The sequence below is a fragment of the Pyrgilauda ruficollis genome, unplaced genomic scaffold (assembly GCF_017590135.1).
Source record: "Pyrgilauda ruficollis isolate IOZ18807 unplaced genomic scaffold, ASM1759013v1 scaffold22, whole genome shotgun sequence".
NCBI lineage: Eukaryota > Metazoa > Chordata > Aves > Passeriformes > Passeridae > Pyrgilauda > Pyrgilauda ruficollis.
Genome location: NW_024521428.1, coordinates 6748931 through 6770037, shown reverse-complemented (window position 1 = coordinate 6770037; position 21107 = coordinate 6748931). Strand labels below are relative to the sequence as shown.

General features: G+C 39.3%; 1 protein-coding gene across 2 annotated transcripts in view; it reads right to left on the bottom strand.

Annotated features, from left to right (window-relative positions):
* JADE3 (jade family PHD finger 3) overlaps positions 1-21107 on the bottom strand; it is a 63839-nt gene that overhangs the window by 20407 nt on the left and 22325 nt on the right. For both annotated transcript variants that reach the window (XM_041468556.1, XM_041468557.1), the window contains 3 exons: positions 11647-11706; positions 10508-10590; positions 31-188 (listed from right to left, as the gene is read on the bottom strand). In XM_041468556.1, the coding sequence (XP_041324490.1) occupies positions 31-188; positions 10508-10590; positions 11647-11695 (290 nt within the window). In that variant the 5' untranslated portion in view covers positions 11696-11706. The remainder of the gene's footprint in view (positions 1-30; positions 189-10507; positions 10591-11646; positions 11707-21107) is intronic.

Here is a 21107-nt window from a genome sequence, read left to right as displayed (position 1 = left end):
TACACATGATCCACGTCTGATCCCCAATACCTGAGAGAAGGCTGCGGAATAGTTTCTGGACTGGCTGGAACCTGAACCCCTTTCTCCCATTCTTGCTTCCATGTGTCCGCAAAGACGTAATACTCATCAGGGTTGACATGGTGAGAATCTGGGAGTTTCATGGCACTAATGAGATCCTTGCGGAACACCTGCAGGAAACACAGAGTGCAAAGATGGATTTGAGAAAGAGCATTGTGTTAAAGAATGTGGCAGGTATTTTTCTTACCTACACTGAAACAGTGCCTGTGCATTGATAATTTTTAACATAGTATCAACACAAATCAATCTGAAACTACCTAGATTATTAATTTTTAGTGCATTAGGTATAGCAGGATAAGAAGTTGACACTAGTTCAAAACCACGCTGCTGCCCAAGGGCTAACTAGAAGGAAGAAAGTTTTCATAGGCAATCAGAGAGAGGAGAAAGGAAGCCTGCATCCTATTCAAGACTCCTCACCATATTTTTCAATCAGCTTATTGCCAGCCTGTAGGTTGTACCCTAACTGAGACACAAGGTAGGATATCCTTTTCCTTCACGCAGTTCAGCTACTTTAAACTGTCATATTCATCATGGGCTAAAAACAGTTGCCATGGCAAAACTGATGGATAGGCACTTGCTCATTTATTAAAACCACTTGAAGTTTTATTGGTTGGGACTTCTGAGATCAAAGATGAACAGCTGCCTTTGCTGGACCACAAGACCTGTGTTGCTCTGTGTGTAAGCAGTGATGGACAAAATCCAGCCTCAGTATCTTTTAACAAACCTATACCATGAAACATCACCCTCATACAAAGCAAACCATGGCAGCAGATCCCCAGCCATTACACTTGCCTCCAGAGAGTTAAGTTTTTACAAGCATGTAAACATGATTATCAGTCATCTCAAAGCTTACTTAATGTCAATATCTGTCAACTACAGGTGCGTGCAATTTAAATAAAGGGCATATTTATCCTCTATGGGTTTTTTCCTCCACTGCTGCACTGCACCAGCTTAATGTTCAGTAAAGCAAACAGTAACTGTGACTTGGTTTTAGGGAGACATTGCAACTAATTAACTGTATTACTGTAATAAGAAACCAAATCCTCAAAGGGCCATAAAATGGAATAGAAAATATCCCTGCAGTAAGTTGTGACAGGTTGAATTCTCTTCTTACCAATTCAGTTTTATAACCAGAAGAGTAATAAACAATCTCAGAGCCCAATATCTTTGCGTACCCTTTTCAATTTGACAGTACCAGACCAGTTATGCCTACTGCAAAAATTCTTAGCTGTTCTTGGAAATCATCCAGTAAATATTAATTAAAAAGTCTCTGTGCTAAACAGGTATTGAAATAGCTGCTGGTGACCTGGAACATCAGTGTTACTTCATTATGTTCTACAACTGCATCTCATATGGGTGGCCAGGAGAGCAAGTTGACCGAGGGTACTCAAACCCACAGATTCAAGGGTCTTGTATTTGCTGTTAATGTGTCTTGGTTCAGAACAGACTGTTCACTGCTGCCTTCTGTATAAAACTCCTCAGGTACATAACAGGCCTGTATTAAAATCTGAATGTCAAGAGTGAAAGCATTGAGACTGCAAGCATCCATTTTTTTTTTCAAGCACTATATGTACACACCAAAATAAAATGTAAAATTATTTATGCCACTTAAAAGGCATTTTAGTTTTATGTGTTACAGGTACAGAGCCAGAATTATGAGAAGCACTAACAGGGCACAATTCCAAAGAGCACCGGAAGGGGAAAGTATGAAACAGGGGAAGTGCAATGACTGCTTTAATTACCAGAAAATATATTTCTCAAATCTTATCTGAGGTAAGTGCTTTACAAACTACTTTTTAAGCCACTGACAGAATGTAAAAGTGAAGTATTTCCAATCAAACCCACTACTTAACCACTAGATGAAAAATGCTATTAAAGGCATCAGTATTCTAACTACACTGCTTAGCAGCAAGTCTTCCAATCATCCCTTATGTATGCGAACTGTATCACTGTTTTTAGAGCACAAACCCCCTGGAGCATGAACTTATTCTGGGTTTCTTTTCACCGTTGTCAGTACTAACCACACCATCACCATGCCACAACAAAGTTCTCTGCTTCAGATTTCTACAGTTTACAGTACAGGTAAAGATTTAATCAATAAAAAGATAACTCTTGAAACCTTAAGGGACTCCAAAACTCAGCTAAGACTTCCTAAGAATTGCCTGTCCATACTTGTGATTAACAGTGCAGTTGAGGATTTCTTGCAGACACTTGGAATCATCACAATCTTTAGCTCTAGTCATTCTTAATTTCTTCACGTGTGCCAAAGCAGGGTCTTCCAACAGTAAAATACTCGCAGAGGGCAGCATGAGAATACTCAATCTGTATTTCTTTCATTGTAGAAAAAAAACTCAGGGGACACAAACAGTTTTCTGACAAATCAAGTAAATTCTACTTCAGCAGTCAGCCTTAAGGCTATGAACTAGGCCATCTACAGAAAAAGCAGCACACATGCCTCCAGGGTTTAGATAGCCAGCTTCTCCTCATGGCCATCTCTTTCCAACATTTATTTGAAAAACAAATAAATGCTGCTCCTTTACTAACTGTGTCCAGAGAACAACACCTAGTTTGCTCCACAGCACACACTCACCCCCTTGGCAAGAACCACCTGAATTTCCAGTTAGCCCATGAAGCAGAGTGGTCAATCTTTCCATCACCTCAAAGTAGCTCTACTTCTTACCTTACATAAAGGACAACCCTTCAACTTTATTTTTACATCACCTGTAATATCATACAAATTGAAAATACCTGAAAAATGAGCATGCCAAGGCTAGGCTTATAAGATATTCCCATCCAGAAACATCACTCCTCACAACCAGACTCAGCTGGGGCAAGTGTCTTTAGCACACAACGGAACAAGGCCTTGCAGAGCTGAGCTATAACCAAGTGCAGCTCCCAGAGCCACACAGAAGTGGGAAACTCCCCACCACTCAGAGCATTCCACAGTAGTTACTGTGTGACAGTGAGATTTATTAAAAATAATTTTTAGCAAAGAGAGCACAAAAGTACAAACGAGTTTTAGCCTTACCATGGTGAGACTGCTTGGTCTGAACTTAAAATTTCATTTTGCTGCCAGGAATTTTTAGCTTCAACCACAAGCAGTACAGCACTTTGAGTAAATTACATCAATGAAATGTGTCTGCTTATGTCATCATTGTCTCAATCTAATCATTACCATTTCATTGAGAACATCTATTACATATTTCATGCTTTAGAAATGGGGCTTAAATCTGGAACAAAAGACCTTGTTCTTTAGTCATGTTGTGGTTTTAAGCCCAGCTGGAAATTAAACACTACTCAGCCACTTGCTCAACTCCTCCCCTGTCTTCCCCCCCAAACCTGGTGGAATGGGGAGTAGAATCAAAGTAAAACTTGTATGTTGAGATAAGAACAGTTTAATAATTGAAAATAAATTGAAATACAATAATAATGGTAAATAATAGTAACACTAGTGATAATATAACGGAAAAACTCAAACAAGTGATGCACAATACAACTGCTCACCACCCACTGACCAGCGCCAGACCCTGCTTCCCAAACCCAGATCAGCTCCCTTTCTGGGTAACTCCCCCAGTTTATAAAACAATTCTATGGTGTGGAATATCCCTTTGGTCAGTTTGAGTCACCTGTCCCAGTTATTCTCCCCCTCCAGTCTTTTTGGTTTTGTGGCTTGTTTATTGTTTATTGCATACCTCCTCCCTGACAGAGGATGAGACACATAAAAAGAGCTCAGCTCTGCAGACACATTGCCATCTATAAAGCCTTTAAAAGCTAAATTCTACAAAAAGTCTTGAGAAATATGGATGCTCTGCTCCCCCAAAGCACTAATACACCAAGAAACAATGATAGCAAAGATATAGTTTGCGCATTATATTTGTTTTTCAGACTTCTGAGTCCTATTTGGAAATTATGTTAGAAGAGTATGTCCAAGAAAAATTAACCTCTCAGAATTTATTTTAAAATACTTCACCAAAAGCCATCTATGATTTGAACCCAAACTCCTTCTGCAAGCACTCTATGGAAATGCAATATTTGATCTTCCTCACTGAACCCTGTTGTGCTTACTCTAAATAAATCAGGCTCTGAAACAAAGAATATGATTTTGTATGAAGTATCCTTATCCATTAAAGATATCAGGGAGAATATAAGTAATGCTACAGAGACTCACAGTGAAATACTAGCATTGAAAACAGAGAATGGTCTTGACAAAAAAATGGCCTTCTACAAACCCCATCTTTGATGAACAATTCAAATATCAGATCTGCACAGACTGCCAAGCACCTTCTGTTCATGACCACTGCAAACTTAAAATCACATTAAGAAAAGAAAAAACAGAGTGAAATAACTTTTCCAATACCCCTCTGTAAGCTACTACCAAAGCTGACTGATGCCACTGCTCATTCACCATGTCTTGCCCAAATGTATATGTGTGAGGAAAAATAAATGGATTGTGTCATCTCTTAAAAACAAAATGTAAGCCAATACTTCTTCTTGTGACATTCTCCGTGCTTTCAGGCACTCTGATCAACTGCTTACAAACTCCCAATACAAATAAGTCGCTTGTCACAGGCATCTAGGCCATGACTGGGAACCACACCTCCAAGGCTTAGGTAAATTATGGGTTAACTGCTCTTGTTACAATCAAAGCCCACTTTATGCTGGATTGCATGTAACTGCTTCAGTCATGAGGCTTCCCCTGCACCCAGCAGAACTCCGCAACTCAGGCTTTTCAGTTCACACCCATCTCTTGGGGAGTCAGAAGATGCATTGCACAGAAACACAGAGCTATGATTTTTTAAAAAGCAGGAGGGAACTACTATGTCCTGTCTTCCCTGCAAAAGTATATTAGATCTTTTACAGCAAACAGCATGGAATGAGGGCCAGCATCCTCTCTAACCAGACAACATCCAGCATTTTCCTAGATTTTTGGTGTCCCTCCCAATCCATCTCGAAGGCCAAGTTTGAAATTCTATTCTCAAACACTTGAGTTTAGGTGAAATGTAAATTACACACGAGTTTTTCCATCATGTTGAGGGTAAAATAATCTTTCTTTATTCTCCTTTGAAAGGATCTAGTAACTTTTATTCCCACAAGCACCCCCAAGCATTAAGGCTTACTCTACTACTGTAGCTCTCAAATACAGACCCTCAGCAAATACACTTACAAAGCAGCAGGTTTACACCTAAAATCACCTCATAAATAATAAAACAAAATTTAAATTCTAATGTGACTTATTACAAGTGTAATACAGTCACATAGTATCTGAGCATACTTTATCTTTGTATGGGTGTTTGACAGTATATGCAAAAGACTCCCCATTTACAGGGGATGAAGCTCCAAGAACAAACTTGGTGAGCTTATCCTGGAAAGGTAGAATTTTACCTCTTAATACATTGCAACCTGGGCAGGAAGTTTCTGAACCAAGAAACTTACCTTACAGAGAAGTGTAGAAACTTAAGGCAGGTTTGCTTTGGCTTTTGGTTGGTTGAGTGATTTTTGGCAGCAAAGTAAATAAAAGGCAACATAAATTTCAAATAGAAATGAAGCTACAGCTCCAGGCACATATACCAACTAGACTGAGAAACTTAAAATGTTAAAAATGCTGTGGTAGTCAGGAATATATGTAGAATTAAATCTGTAGTTTTCAAACGTCCACACAATTTGGACAAGCAAGGCAGTAAATCCTAATGTTAAAACCCCTTACTCCCTAAAACTAGCTTAATGAATTATCCAGGACCCAAGTAAATGAAATATTGTAATTTTCATTTAAGTAGCAATGACTCTTCCTAGCCTCCTTCTACAAGCATGTATAGGAAAAGCCAGGAAATTGGATACTAAATCAATGCTACCTAACATCATGTCTTTGACAGTATCTCATGAGCCACAAGAATGTGCAAGAACATGTCAAGTTTCCTTCTGGTTGCTAATCAGACATAAGCTTTGGATTTTGGGGTTAATCCTAACAATCAATTTTTAAAGTGGCATTAATTTATACAGATATTTTTAAAAATCTGTACTTGTTATCATCTGTCCAATTCCTTTTTTAATCTTGTTTAATTCTGAGTCTCAACCACTTCCTGTAGCAGATGAGCTTCCCAGCCTAATTGCATGAAAAGGATATCCTTTTAATTGCTACAAATTTTCTAAGTTTTGGCCTCATTTTTCAATGCTCACGGCTGCCTTTTCTGTCCAGTTCTTCTATCACAAGGACAGGCAGGACTGAAGCACTCCAGTTCTGCTGTTTCCAATCCATTCACACTGACTGTTATGCCTGTTCATTCACTTCAAAGGTAAAATAGCTCAGCCTTTTCACAAGCAAGCTCTTCCACACCTTTCTGCATTTGGGCCACCTCTTCCTAAAGAGTTCAAATAGCCTGAGACAGCATCACAAAGGGGAAAAAAAAAAATCATAAAGTAACTGATGAGTTTGCACCTCCAGCCTTACATTTTTTTTTAAAATCCACTAACCCAAGCAGGCTAAAAAGTAGCTCATGGATAACACATGCTTGCCAGAGGTCTTGGGAAGCCTGTACATGTCCCAGATAATTCAGAATTTTTTAAGGTAAGCATGCACATAAAAGTGGCAGTTTCTTATTACACATGGTGCATGCAAAGCAATATAGTTTAACCGTGTTGCCCATTCACTCACAGAACAAAATAAAGCACTTTAAAACTGCAAAAAGAGTCAATTTGCTGCCAAGAGTCTAGTCTTACAGTCTTACAGTCTCAGGATCAAGACCTACGATTTATGTGGCAGTTAAATGCCACTAAAAAGAGTTTCATGTACCCAAGTAATGAATGCAGACCATTTACTTTTGGAAGGTAAGTTGCATTTCACATGATAATACAGCTGTCACAATCAGCAATGAGGGATTAAAAAATTCTCCTGCTGTGAGATTCGAAACCCTATTTGCAAAGAGAAGTAAAATATTACCATGTTATATGGAAAGGGTTTAAAAAAAAAAAGCACAACACTAACTTAACTTCTTTGCACTTTCAAGGAGGAGACAGGATTGAAAAAATATATGCATAAATTTGAGTGTCATAAAGATCTCTTAGGCTCTTTTGTGACCCCACAAGCACAAGGGAAAAGACATGGTCAGTCATACAGGCCAGTCCAGCTAATGCATTTTCCCTGCAAAAATTATTCCCACTACTCTGCCATCATTTTCTGCCTCAGCTTTCATGGAGACAGGAAACTGCCAAATACAGGCTTCATGCTGAGTCAGACATCCAAATGTCTCCTACCCTGCTGATCCCACACAGCCTACTGCAGAAGGTTGTGAGTCCCTCCTGTCTATGTTTAAATCCACTGAGGGGCAACACCACAAATGGTATGTGGCCAACATCATCATAAAAGTCCAAACCAGCTATGACTTTGAATTACTGGTGTGCCTCTAACATCCACACAGCTTATTTATTCACAGTAAATGCTAAAGCTAATTGGATAACAGAATTTTTAAGTCACCATTTCAGTAGTTTGTGATAGACTGTAATCCAGAAGGTGAACAGCGAGAAAGAGACACAGCCCTCCTTTTGACGTTACCTACAGAAGCTCCATGGTCTGAAGAAAAATCATTACAGGCTTCCCTTGTTTTCATCTTATTCTCCAAGGAGGAGACTGGAGTAAGTTGAAACCAGGTCCAACCCAGTAACATAAATCAATCAATCAATCCATCCCTGCTGGATTGATACAGGCTCTGGAAATGGGCTTTGACATCTGCACTGTTACACAACACCTCTTGGCCTGGCAGTAACACCACATGACCTGGCTCCACTGAGGCCATTCCCAAACCCACCTGGATTCTAAAGCACCTGGAAGGCAATTCAAGCAGTCCTCAGATGCAGCCAGTCATCACTTTTTACAGGCAACCTCAGAGGACATCGGCATATTTAGGTAAGTCCTGAACTGGACATATACTCACTACTTGCTTATTGGAGCACCAAACCCAAGCTTTTGTTTGGAGAGAACCCAGGTACTCAGGTTGGGCTGATGATGGTAGAGAAAGGGGAAGAAAGCATATGTATTCATATGAAATTTATTTGAAAAACCAAGGCTTACTGGCATGAAAAAAAATTTAATGTATGAAGACCATGAACAAAAATATTCCCAAACAACTATTTATAGCTTTGACCTTCTAGATTTTCTGCATCACTAACTCAAGAAACAGCCTGCTGCCTGGCAAGCAGAGGTGAATGAAAGGAGAGCAATGCCAACTTGTTACAGAGAGGCCTTGCTAAAGAGATGCTGTCAGCCTGAAAATTTAAATTTCTATCTAATAGATATTAGATGTGTAGTGGGGTCTCTTTTCAGTATTTGCTTTGCTCCCCTGTCACCACTTGATGCATAAATAATCAATTTCAATGCTCTGCTGACAAAAGCATTTTGTATACTACACTTCCCAGCATATGCTTTTAAAGGAGCTGGAGGAGCGTTTGCTTCTAGCAGAACAAAAGCAAAACATAAACAATAGCCAAAAAAGTCCTGTGTACAAGAGGTACAGTACTACTGTCACCTTCCCTTCCACTCCCTCTCCAGGATAACTTTATTTGTTTCAGGGATCTTTTAAATATTATACTCAGGAAACTCCTTCCAAAGAGGATATGTTCTAAAGTTTGGGATTTCTTTCTTTTTTTTTGTTTTCTTCTTTCTTTCCCCCCAGGAGCAGAATCTTAAGTCAAATATGACAAAGAGATTCCAGTATTACTGGAAGGATTACATTATGAAATAGACTTCTTAAATTTCAAGTGCATATTCCAGATTTTGTTCTTCAAAGTTTCATATTTCAAGCATTAAAGGAATCAAGATTTTGCCTCAGAACTGGTAAAAGGCAGCAAAGATGATCTGAAAAGGAGGAACTGAAAACACTGCTCGTTTTAATTCCTAGAAGTTAGGTAAACAGAAAACTTGCATGCTACATAGCTGGACCACATCTTCATAATTATTGCTTTGATGTACATATGCACATTGAGAAAAAATGGACCAAACTCAAAGAAGGCTGTAATAGGGCAATCCCTAAGATGAAGAGATACAAGAATAAAACTGGATGGCTGGGCAGAAAGAAGAGATTGGTAAGGGACTAGCACCAACATGTATCTGAAACAGCAACAAGCCTGGCAATATATGTGCTTCAACTCCCATTTGCACAGCTTGACTGGTAACAAAGCTACTGCCTAGGCACACATGAGCAACACTTACAAGACCTCAGTCGCCACAAGCTGCTTTAAGATTTAAATTCTTACAGAACCATAATCCTCATAACAACATCTTAAAGGCAAAAAGCTTAGTGAGTTTTTCTTAACCTTCTTGGTAGCTGCAAATAAAACACTAAAAATAAAACTAGCTAGCTAGTTCTAGCCCATTTTTTTAACTTTTTTGCATTTTCTTTTAGAATTGAGTCTTCTTGAATTGACTTGCAATAAGAATTAAGCTTCCAAAGAAATGACACACTCTGTATCATTTACCGTGTTCTTACCACACCAAACCCACCTAGTTAGCAGCATTTAGAAAAGAAGCATGAAGCATGTTTGCTGAATAGCTTAAGCTATAGGAGCACAACCTACATATTTCACACAACCTTGCACAGCAGTAACCACTCAGGTAAAAAGCTGCTGGTATAGTAAATAGCTTTGAATTCCACAGAAATAAAGTGGGGTTTGTCAGTCTTTTTTCAGCAGTTATACTAAAATTCTGGAGGACTCATTCAGAGGTAATGTGACAACAAGTAAGGGGAATGAGCAACAAGAAATATTTCTCCAATTTGCTGTTAGTATCTGACTTCAGACCTTAAGAAAGCAAGCATAAAATCTGGAGAAGGCAGCCAACAAATCTTCCACTTAGAGGGGCTACCAATGGCATGGTTGACAGGATGGCTTTGGGCAGTGGATTGTGCATAAATGCCGATTTAGTAAATAGGTCAGTACAGGTCCCATGACAGTGAAGGTAAGTGTTGCGGTTCTAACAGGTGGAGATGGAAGAGTAAACAAAAAAGCTACATTGACAGTAAAAAGCCAAGAGTAACAAAGCAGCAAACACTGCATATACATATCCTACCCACTTAAGTGTCCTACTGTTTCATCCTGAAGCAGAAAGACAGCACCCTTCCTGAACACATACATATGAACCACTTTGAGTGCTATGCTCTCGAACTGTAAGACCATACCAGCTTTTGCCAATTTCAAAATGATATTAAAATTCCAGGTAAAGAACAGGCTACATGCTACTATCTGCAAATGCCATAAGTCATTGTGGTCCAACAAATATCAGAGTTCCTATAATACTCACACAGCGAGGAAAATAAGGGTTCACAGAGAATTTGACAGGTGACAAAAGGACTCATCACCATTAAATTCATAACTCACTTCTTCAAGGCTTAGAAAAATGAAAACTGTTTGAAAGAAAACTACCAGTGACCAACCCAGTTCTTACCTCAGCAGGCTTCTTTTGTTCATTTGCTGGTGTTTTTGACTTGCTCCTGTACTTAGAACAAGAAGAAAAGGAAGTGGAAGGACCTGTTAAAAAAAAAAGAAGAAATAAAAAAGGATCATTATGGCTCAGTTCAATTCATTTAATTTTTCCAGTGAAACACCAGGCCCTCCAATCTCTTGAATTACAATTTTTGACAAGATGTGGGCAAAAAAAACCTGTTAGGCAGTCTGTAGGCTTAATTTCAGCTCTTCCTGTTCCACTCGTTCTTTATAAAACCACAGCACACCAAGTTTATGGGTACACTCTGCTCTGCCCAATACAAGCATGAGTAAACACAAATAAGCAGACAGACTGCTTTCCTTCATTTAGCTCCCTTCTAACAAAGTGGAAGGAAGAAAACAGAGCTTGAAAATGCTCAAAAAAAAAAAACCCTGAAAAATAAAGCAATGATACTAAAATGTGCTAAAGAGAGATGCAAAAAACCCATAGTGTGATATCTTAGATGTTTCTGGCAAAATGTTATTTCAGCAGAGGATACATCAATGACTTACAGTGAATAAGACAATGAATCATTATTACGTATAGAGCTACTAGATAGACACAGGTTTATAAGAAACAAACAAGACCCTGTCACACAGGGTTGTTCTGTTTTTGGTTTCTTGCAGATAGAATTGAAAGATATTCAGGCAGATGTCTGCCAAGAAACACTTAAAGTGTAACTTCATACTAAACTGTTGAACAGTGCTCAAGTAGCTTGTCACCCCCAACTATTTTAATGCTGAAGCTCTGCATACCATGAGACAACAGGATTCTTTTTTAAAAAATAATCACAGAATAGAACCCTGGGCAGTAGAATTTCTCTTGATTTACAGATTTCTTCTTGCCAACCATGAATGAGAAAGATAGACAAGTTTCTCTTAAAATTCTAAGTATACTCAAAACTCCCCTTGTAAGATCCTTTGCCTTTTTTTCCTCCTATAACATGATTCAGAACACCAAAGACCACAAATGCAAAAAGAAATCAATCAAGAAACATATTTTTCTTTTATTTTTAAGAGGTTAAACAGTTTGCCCTCAAACCACAGAGCGAAACCACAAGGGGGTGATAGACCAAAGAAAAACTAGCAGGTATTACTTACTCTCATTGTCTGAACTGTCACTGGTGCTTAGATGCCTGTGGCGTTTCATCCTGACGCATCCTAAAGAGAAAATAAACAAGCTGATGACAACTGTTCTACCAGAAAATCACTGGCTGCTGGCTGACGCCAAGTTCTTCAAACTAAAGGCAAAGCTCCTCTGAAGAGGTCTCAGGCATAGAAACAATCCCAGTTCAGTCACTATGTTTTATTTCTGCAAGCAACTATTAGATCACAATACTATTTGTGAAACTGAGCACCCTCAAAACCAGCATGCCTCTGCTGGGCAGAGCCTGCTTTTAATTTTGCAGAAAGGAGTGCAACCCGGCAGCTGATTCCCGGCAGGGCATGAGCGGTGCGCTGCTCCACTCAATGTCCCATCTGTTCAGCTGGAGGAAGAGTTGCCATGGTGGCAGTAGCTAGCTGAGAGACGGGTGGAGGCCAGGAAATAAGGTGGATGCACAGCAAGGCAAAGATTTAGAAATATGGCACACCTTAAAAAAACCTAAACAAACAAACACAAACTTTAAGGCATCGATGCAAAGCAAAAGGCAGATTTTAAATAGCGACAATCATAGAAAGCAGTGTCTGATGCCATTTAAGTCATCTGACCACCATTTATTTCATAAGCAATATGGTTTCCAGAAGTTTGAGAAGTGATCAAGAGTATCACTTAGAAATACTTCAGTGGCACTGCACCAGTTGCATTAAAAAAAAGGTTTTGAACTTTTTGAAATTCATTTTTCAACATGCAATGTTACAGAGAGAGAGGAAGAACTTTCTGCACCACTACTTAATAAAAGAAAAATCAGAACAGTTATCAGCTATATACTCTAAACAAGTGCCAAGAAAAATCCATATATATTCTTATTAGTCCTGCCACTCTATAATATTCAATGTTACATTTGTTAACTAAGGTTCAATAACAATTTACAATTAATAGCAGTAAATAAAATCACCCCTATGTTTTTAATGGATTGAATGAGAAAATCAATAAGGAAAAGAAGTAAAAAGTAATTCTGCAGCAATATACAAGAACACTGTTTTGGGGGTTTTTTTTGCTTCTTTTTAAGCAGAAGATATGCTCAAGTAGGTTACAGATAGCTGAACCTGAAATGTCTGAAGTACTCTAAGTGCCAGCTTGGCTACACCTGAAGTGTAAACAGCTTCATTGCTTAAACATAACCACATGCCATTAAAAAAAGCAACACAGCTGAATATCCTATTTGATAAGCACTCCACATTAGTTACTGTACAATGGGTCTTGAGATTATCCAAATACCACGGGATAAACAAGATCTCCAGATAAGAGAAGCCTGCCCAAAGGCTTTGAAGAGATTGAAATTGAATTGTTTGAGGCACAAGTGTTTAATTTAGTGGAAAATTTCAGCAGTCTTTTGTATATAAGAGAGTGAGTTTACTGAATCTAAATGCAGTGATCACTCAAAGTTTTAATCAATCCTTTCAACCTGTTATATAAAAAGACATGGTCCACACTCCTGAAAGCTGACAAAGGAAGCAATGCTTCCACTTATCAAGAAAGCAGATACAGAATTTCTGAGTCAGATATTTAAGCTGGGGGGAAGACAAAGACACAGGACAAAGATCATTTGCATCATCACTTAAGGTATAAAATTTCTTTACATAACAAATAATTTCACATTAATTCACCTTCTCACAGATCAGGCAACATAGGGAGACAAGGCAGCCATGGTATATGTGCAGACCGGTGTCCCAGAAAAGACCGACATCAAAAATTAAACAGTCAAAACAGCACAGGGCTTTGCTTCCAGCAAGCAATGTAAGGTAGCTTGTACAGATGAAGAAACTTCCATGAAGCTCTTGGACAAAAGCTGTTTGACATGTAGAAAGCACTTGGGTCAGAAGGACGTGTCTTTGTACCTGTTTTGGGGGCACCAGACTTGAAGTTTGCTGCAGGGTACTGAAGGCAGGTCTAGAAGACTACTTTCATATTGCCAGCTTGCAAAGTTTAAAGGATTAGATAGATTTTGATTTTAAGGATTCGACAGATTTTATTTTAAAGGATTTGATAGATTTTAATGAAGAGCAAATACAACTTAGTGCCCATTTGAGAGCTTGCACTCCAGGCCAAACACAGCCCCTTGGAGCATGCCAAGTCTCCCTAAAAAATGCAGGTTCTGCCCATGACAATTTATCTGCTGGCAGGTTTCATTTCCTGCCTTAAAGACCAACAGGTACATTAGAAGACCTTGGGAAACAACAAAAACAAGTGTCTAGGTGAGTTGAGCAGTATTCCTCACTTCCATTTCTTACCAAGTAGCAAGCACTTCCAGTTCTTAGCAAGAAATGGAAGTGCTTGCTACTTGCTTTGGTTTTATGTTCAGGTGAATTTTTTAACAATTGTTAAAAGGTCTTGAAATCTTATGGCAGGCGACTCCCATCTCTTAGAGCCTATATAAATATGCAGCAATAAAACCTTTTCACTCTGTATTAAGGACAGCTATGTGCAAAGTATAACATGAGCATTCAATTAAAGTAGGGTCAAACATGAGGTTCAGAGAGACAGCTACAGGACAGAACACCCAGGAAGCCTGGACTTCTGCCTGGGCGACTAGGAAAGAAGAGCAGAGATGCCTACACTTCAAAGACAGCTTACATAGAAATGGCAAGTGTAACAAAACCTTTAGAACAGAAAGCTCACCTCTGCAAAAACTCCATGAGAGTAGAAAAACAAACAAACACACACTAAACAAAAGTAACAAGCTGTTATTTGAGAACTGGGTTTGTAGCAGCTCAGGCAGGAGATTTACACCTCCATGACAGCAGCCAGAAACAGAAAAAGTAGTCACTGAGGGCAAAAAAGCCCTGAATAGTTATAGTACTGGATTCCTGTCTAATTTTTTCAGCAATATTAACCACACCAACAGTGTACAAAAATCCACAGTTGCAACAAATTACAGGTGTGCTGTGTTTGGTAAGTCATGTTATTTAAGTGCCTAACAGGCTACAAATTCACCCTATGTCTCCACACAATGCAGGAGGACCCAGAGCGTCAGCACCATTCAGCAGAGACCACCTCTACAGAGGATTTCACTTTTCTTTTTAACAGAGAACCACTTCGCTGTCCCCTTGTGTACACTGGGAATGTCACACAACTTCCAGCTCACTTACACCCCAAGGCATGAGGGTTCATCAGAAAGGCTCCCTGATAATGATGCTTCCATTCCCTAAACACTAGAGAGGGATCCCAAAGTGACATCCATTCAGTGGGAAAGCTCCTGCCTCACTTCACCTGCCTTTGAAGAATGGAGAAGAATCAGAAGCTGCCCAATTCAAGAATACTCCCCCCTGCCATGAAAATTGATGCCAACCTTTCCCAGCTTCAGTCCAAAACGCCCAAAGCAGACTGGCATCCTTCAGTTTGTCCAGGAATTTTGCCAATGGACATGATGAACTTCTTGATTGAACAGACTTAAGTTTTAGCACTGACACTCTCTAGCAGTTTCAGTGCACAAGCTAAGGGAGTGTAAAGCAACTCAAGACTGAAACGTTGTTGCAGAGCACAAGAGACGTGGCTCTGCCACCCTCCCCCCAAAACGCCTGGAGAAAATCCTTGTTTCTCAGTCACTAGATCATGATTCTCACTACCTTAGAAAGTAAGTAGGGGTGCTTCCGCTGTGGACTTCAAGAGTTCACAGGCATTATAGGCAAGCACAGATTACCTCAAAAATTACCATTAAAAATACAAATATAATATATAAAGTGGTTTTGCCCCTCTTTTTTTTTTTTTTCTTTTTTAATGCACAGAGGGACTAACATCTTATTAATCACTTGCATGACAACATACACAAATTCTAAAGATGTCCACTTTCAGGGATCTTCTAAGTGAAAACTGAAAAACAGAAGCAGCAGTAAGAAATCATCATGTCAGAAGGAAAAAAAAAATGTTCAACTCTGCAGGCAATTACTACAATGAAACATTTGCTAGCATCCTTTTTAATATTAATTAGTAGAGCTATTCCTAAACTTGAACCATATTCTATACCTGTTGCACTCCTAACCTGCGAAACCATGGCTGCAGATTTACGCCCAATCTGTCTGAAACAGCTTAAGACACGAACTGCAACTTTAAAAAAGAGAAATCAGCATCACTGCCTGCTGTCACCTTAACAACTGAACACAGGTCAAGATGCCCTGAACCTTTCTGTGTGTTTAAGCAGAAAACAACCAGGAAAAACAGCCACAGACAGCAACACTGCACTGCCAGCTTTCCCTGGCTTCCACAAGTCTGCTGCACATACTGCGAATTTTGCCCTGGAGACAGAATCAATGCTTGCATCCAACACATCACTGTACTTTCAAGGAAAGCCAGAAAAAAGCCACCCTGAACACACCTGGCTGAAATTAAAACACGAATCCCAAACTAAGAGGAATCAACACCTCAGCCAGCATGCGCAAGAATCTTAAGATAGTAACACTGTTATCTCCAAAAATCTAATGGATACATTTTGTAATTAATGATTTCTAAGTTATATTTGCTCCTTTTTGCTTGTTCACAAGTATTTGCACTGCTAAAGTGAACAAGAAGCAGCCACTTGCCACCATCACCAGTCTCTCCCGCCCCTGAAGAGAATCAATGTATCACTGACTTAAGGCACTTCCCACTTTTCAAAAGCTAGTTACCATGGTTTAGTCAAAAAAAAAAAATCACTCAAGCAGCACATGTAAGTGCAGACAGGTAACAAAATTTAGAGCCTTATCCAAAACAAAAACCCATATCAAATACCTGCTGAAACAAGACAAACAAGTATTTTTCATTTTCAATTTGCATCAGAGTAAACAACTAAATCTACCAAATAAAGTGTTACATTTAGCTTCTTTTTCTAATGCATTCCTCTGGATAGTTCATCAGTAACAGCAGACACAAGGATGAGATATCACAGTCTGAATTTGTACAGCATATTAGGAAAGACATCAGTGACAAGCACACAAAATGAATCCTTACAGCCAGCCAAGATTTCTGAACAAAACAGTATCTCCAAGGAATAGCCGTGCTTCCTGGCTTCAGTTTGTTGCAGACAAAGGTTAAACACATCCATACACTACTCAGTACCTGTTAGGACATATAAAGATGGAAAAGACAGAACCAGAAAATTCAAGAAACTGTTAAGCAAATATATCCTAGACCTGTGAGATTTTACTTCTTCACATCTTAAAATAGCCTGACAAAAATGGAATTGGCCACAACACTATGGAAGTTTTCAAGTGGGACAAAAAGTAACCTACTTTATTTTATTAAAAAGAGATACAGCATCTATGTATGAAAACAAAAAGACAGGGTACATGCAGATTTCAGATTAAAATTCTGTACTTACATTTTTACAATATGGCTTTTTTACAAAAAAAAAAAAAAAAAAAAAAAAAAAAAAAAAAAAAAAAAAAAAAAAAAAGCAGATGCAGTAGGTAGCAATTTCCAAGTCTCCAAAATGTGGTTTATGTAACTGTTAAATTTAGATTAGGAAGCAAATTATCTTGAAAGGTCTCCAGGAAATGTAGTACAGTAAAACCATTTAAATAGGTCAGATTTCATAGTCAACTGCCAGGGAAATTACGAAATATGAATAGAGTTAATACAACCTTTCAAATAACTAGAGGAAGAGAGATCTCTCGTGTTTGGGTTTTTTATTATTGTTTTTTAATATCCTATCCAATCTCACAAAAAGGCTATATAAACTGGAAAAAATACTCAGAACCTGGCGTAGCAATATTTGCTACACTGAAAAGGTTTGAAAGGTTAAACAATTCACAGAAGAGGATGATCAACAAACAAAGTAACAACCTTAACAATTCTGTGATTGCTCTTTTATTCCACTCTAACCAGAAAATTCTTAAAAATTTGTAGTATACTCCTACTCTACTCAAGAAGTCCATAACAGAGTGACCACATCTATCCTAGTCTCCCCTAACTCTCAAAATAAAATAATGAATTATTTTGTGAAGATTGTTCTGGGCCTACCACAAAATAAAATTTTTCTTGCTACTATTCCATACTAAGTCTTGACAAACATAATAATCTGTAATTCAACAAAGGAGGAATGCACCAGATTTTAGAAGCAGCAGTACCAGCAACAGCCAATTCTTTGTCATTAGGCAGTAAGTAATTGTAGCAAGCAAGGAAGTGCACATTACAGGAATCTGGCTAATAACATGGGTCTATATGAAATGCAGTAGCAACAACACATAGTCTCAAACTCTGTCTTCCTTGTATGCTGCATCTTTATATAAAGCAATTCAGGAGCTGCCTCAAAGGTACTGAAGGTTTAAGAAGCAGAAGAAAAAAAGAAGTCCAAAATATCATATTAAAACATGACTTATCCCCTGAAATTGTTAAATTCTGAACTGGACTGAAGTAATCTGATAGATCATAACACTAGGATGAAGAAACCCCAAATATAATCACACACATTTATTGTGGATTATGGGCCAAAAGGGAACCCTGACATCATTTCATGTGCCCTTCTATCATGACGATCCATCATTCAGGCTGGTGCAAAGTACTTAGTGATCATCACTTTGCCTTCCAAGTATAAAAAGAGGGTAAGTGATGCTACTTCACATTAATAATGTGCTTTGATGACACAATAAAATACAGCATGCTCCAAGTACCTTTCCTACCTTGAAAAGAGAAGTACATTTTTAATTTCTGGTACCACATCCATGCACTGACCCACTGCAAGGGCAGGGGAGCAGATTTACAACGGAGGCCTTCTAAATTGCTTCACACCAAGCAGCTTGTTGAAAACCAGAAATCCTCAGAAGAACAAATCACCAGCAACACGTGCAGTGCCACCTTACCTCAGCAGAAACTCTCCAGGAGGCTACAAAGAAATTACACTGCACTGGCGTCCCAGTGTTCTCCTGACACCCAGCAGTGACTGAGCAGCCTTATTTTCATCTTTGAGACAAGCTACACATGTTGGCCTGTACACAGAACAGCCAGGTGGACCAGGCTTAGATGGAAATATTTCTGTCCATTAAACATGCAGTTCTAGCATTAGCATCCTGAAGACAATACTGATCTGGGCAGTCAGTTAGAACAAAAATAAACAACATCAGACTGTCATTAACTCAAGCAAATACACCACTGTGTACGTGGTTCTGAGCTACTCTCTGCTTCAGTCCTCATTATCAGTTTTCTACTCCTGAACACAACATTGGTTTTATACCAGCTGTTTATTAACAGGACTATTATTTTCTTAAAACAGCAGCAGAGATTTGGACACACAAAATTATTTCCTTCAAAACACCATATTGCATTTGAATGCAAGTCTGCTTTTAATATAAAGGAAAAAAAAACAAATCCCTTCAGTCCCTAGAACCACAACCAGTCTGGTGCTGCCTGGCATCACCACGCTTACATGCCTGAAGTGTGTCTGCGTGGCTGCAGCCCGGTGAACACTCCTCACACCCACCTCCCAGCTCCTCTGGCATCAATCCCAGGCAGGGAAAAGGCTAAAATGAGGGTACATCCCTCAGAAAAGGGAGTCACAGCCCTCAGAAGGGTACCGTGCCTGCCCACCCCAGCCAGGTCCATCTCATTGCTGTAGGTCCCTCCCTGGGGGAGCAAGGAAGTCCCCAGCATGATGAAACAAGGAACAAGTTCCCAATGGGAAAGTCACAATGGGAAGCAGTGGTGTTTGTTTGATACTGAGCAAACAAGCACCACCACCTGCTGAGGTGACCAGCATGACATTGTCAACAGAGGGATGCCACTACAGCTCTCACTTCCTCTGCTCAGCATCACATAAACTGTCTCTTGTCAGGCTGTTGGAAACAACACAGCAGCTAATCGACCCCTGAAGGAAATGCCCAGGAGGCAGGGCCAGCTCACATAAAGCCCTCTAACTGCACCTGCACCAAGTGCCATGGAATAGCACCTACCCCAGCTCCTCATGCTCTGGAAGCTCATCCACTCAGAAGAGCCCTCATCTGGGGAGACACAGTTATTGAACATGTTCTGTCTGTTTTACAGGGCTTCCTTGGAAGCAAACTCATACCTGACTTAACACTAAGACATTCAAGAACCAAGGGACAAAAGAAGAAAAGAAAACCCCACAAAGCCCAAGTACTAAATGAAGCTAAGGACAACATCTGCTTTGAAGAAAGGCAGATGTGGATGCACTGCTATTAAAAATGGACCAGAACAGGTCATCACACCCTATCCTAAGCCAGGCAAACAAGGGGCTGACTGCCCAAGGGGTTCAACACCCAAAGACAGCCACGTGCCCTGTATCTGCAAGGAGACTGCAGCCACGGGCATGCCAAGCACTGGTGAGAAACAGGAGCAGCACACGCTTCACCAATATGACTGAGCAGAAAAACCTCTCAGCGCTTAGCTGGGCTTTCTATTTTAAGAACTGGTATGATTCACGTTACCTTGGCTCTAAGTGTTTTTCAGTCCTCACCATATCTACCCTCATGATAAGCTCATATTAAGCAAGCACTAAAAGCCCTGACATTTCAGAGCTGCAGAGCAGCCATACATCATGCTGGAGCCTCCAGCATCAGCAAGCAGCTGCATCCAGGTCTCCCAAGTGCATATTCTGTGACCTTGTCACTCACTGCCCTTCCTGTGCTGATGCACATGTGGAAAAAAACAGCAGAAAAATCCTTGTGATGCACTAAGTATTGTTCTGCTGTTGCACAATGATGAAACTGCAGGGAGAGAGGAGATGGGGACAAAAGGAATCCCATAGAAGTATCCCTGCTTAATTGAAAATTAAGCAATAACCAGTATTAGACTAGTTCAAGTGAAGCTCCACTTTGCCCCATCTGCCTGATGCTGCCAGCAGTTGCCCACTTGTATCTTTTCCTTTTCTTCAGCTGTACTAATGCATGCTTTCATGACAAAATACAGTACTAGTATTGCAGCTAGGATCACAGGCAGGAAATATTACCAAAGAAGGAAGGATCTAGAAATGTATGTGCTATTTGGGATTACGAAAAACAACTTTTCTATTAATAGCATAGGCAACAGTTCTTATATCCTACAAAACACTTGCTTAAAATAATAATTGTTTTTGTACTTGCTAATAAATATATTAAAGTAGGTTTCACTGTTCTTGTTTTGTTCTTTTCAAATCTCAAATAAAAGAATCAACAACAGCAGCCTGCACTAAATATTTTATCTGTTGCAACTAATTTTTTTTCTTACTTATAATTCTTTGAAGAGGCTAACCACTTCACTGCAAAATTTTGCATACCAACAAAACCTGAAGGATTGTAAAAGGCACAAAACATCAATATGCATCTTTATACCCGACACAAAGAAAGTAAGAACACAATTATTTTCCTGCAGGAAACATTAGGTTGATAATTTCTTTCCTTATCTGACAAGAAATGGCTGTTATTTACAAGTTGAAATAAATCTGAATGCTAAAGTTTTCCTCGAATAAAAAGAGTGCACTGAGGGGATCATTTGA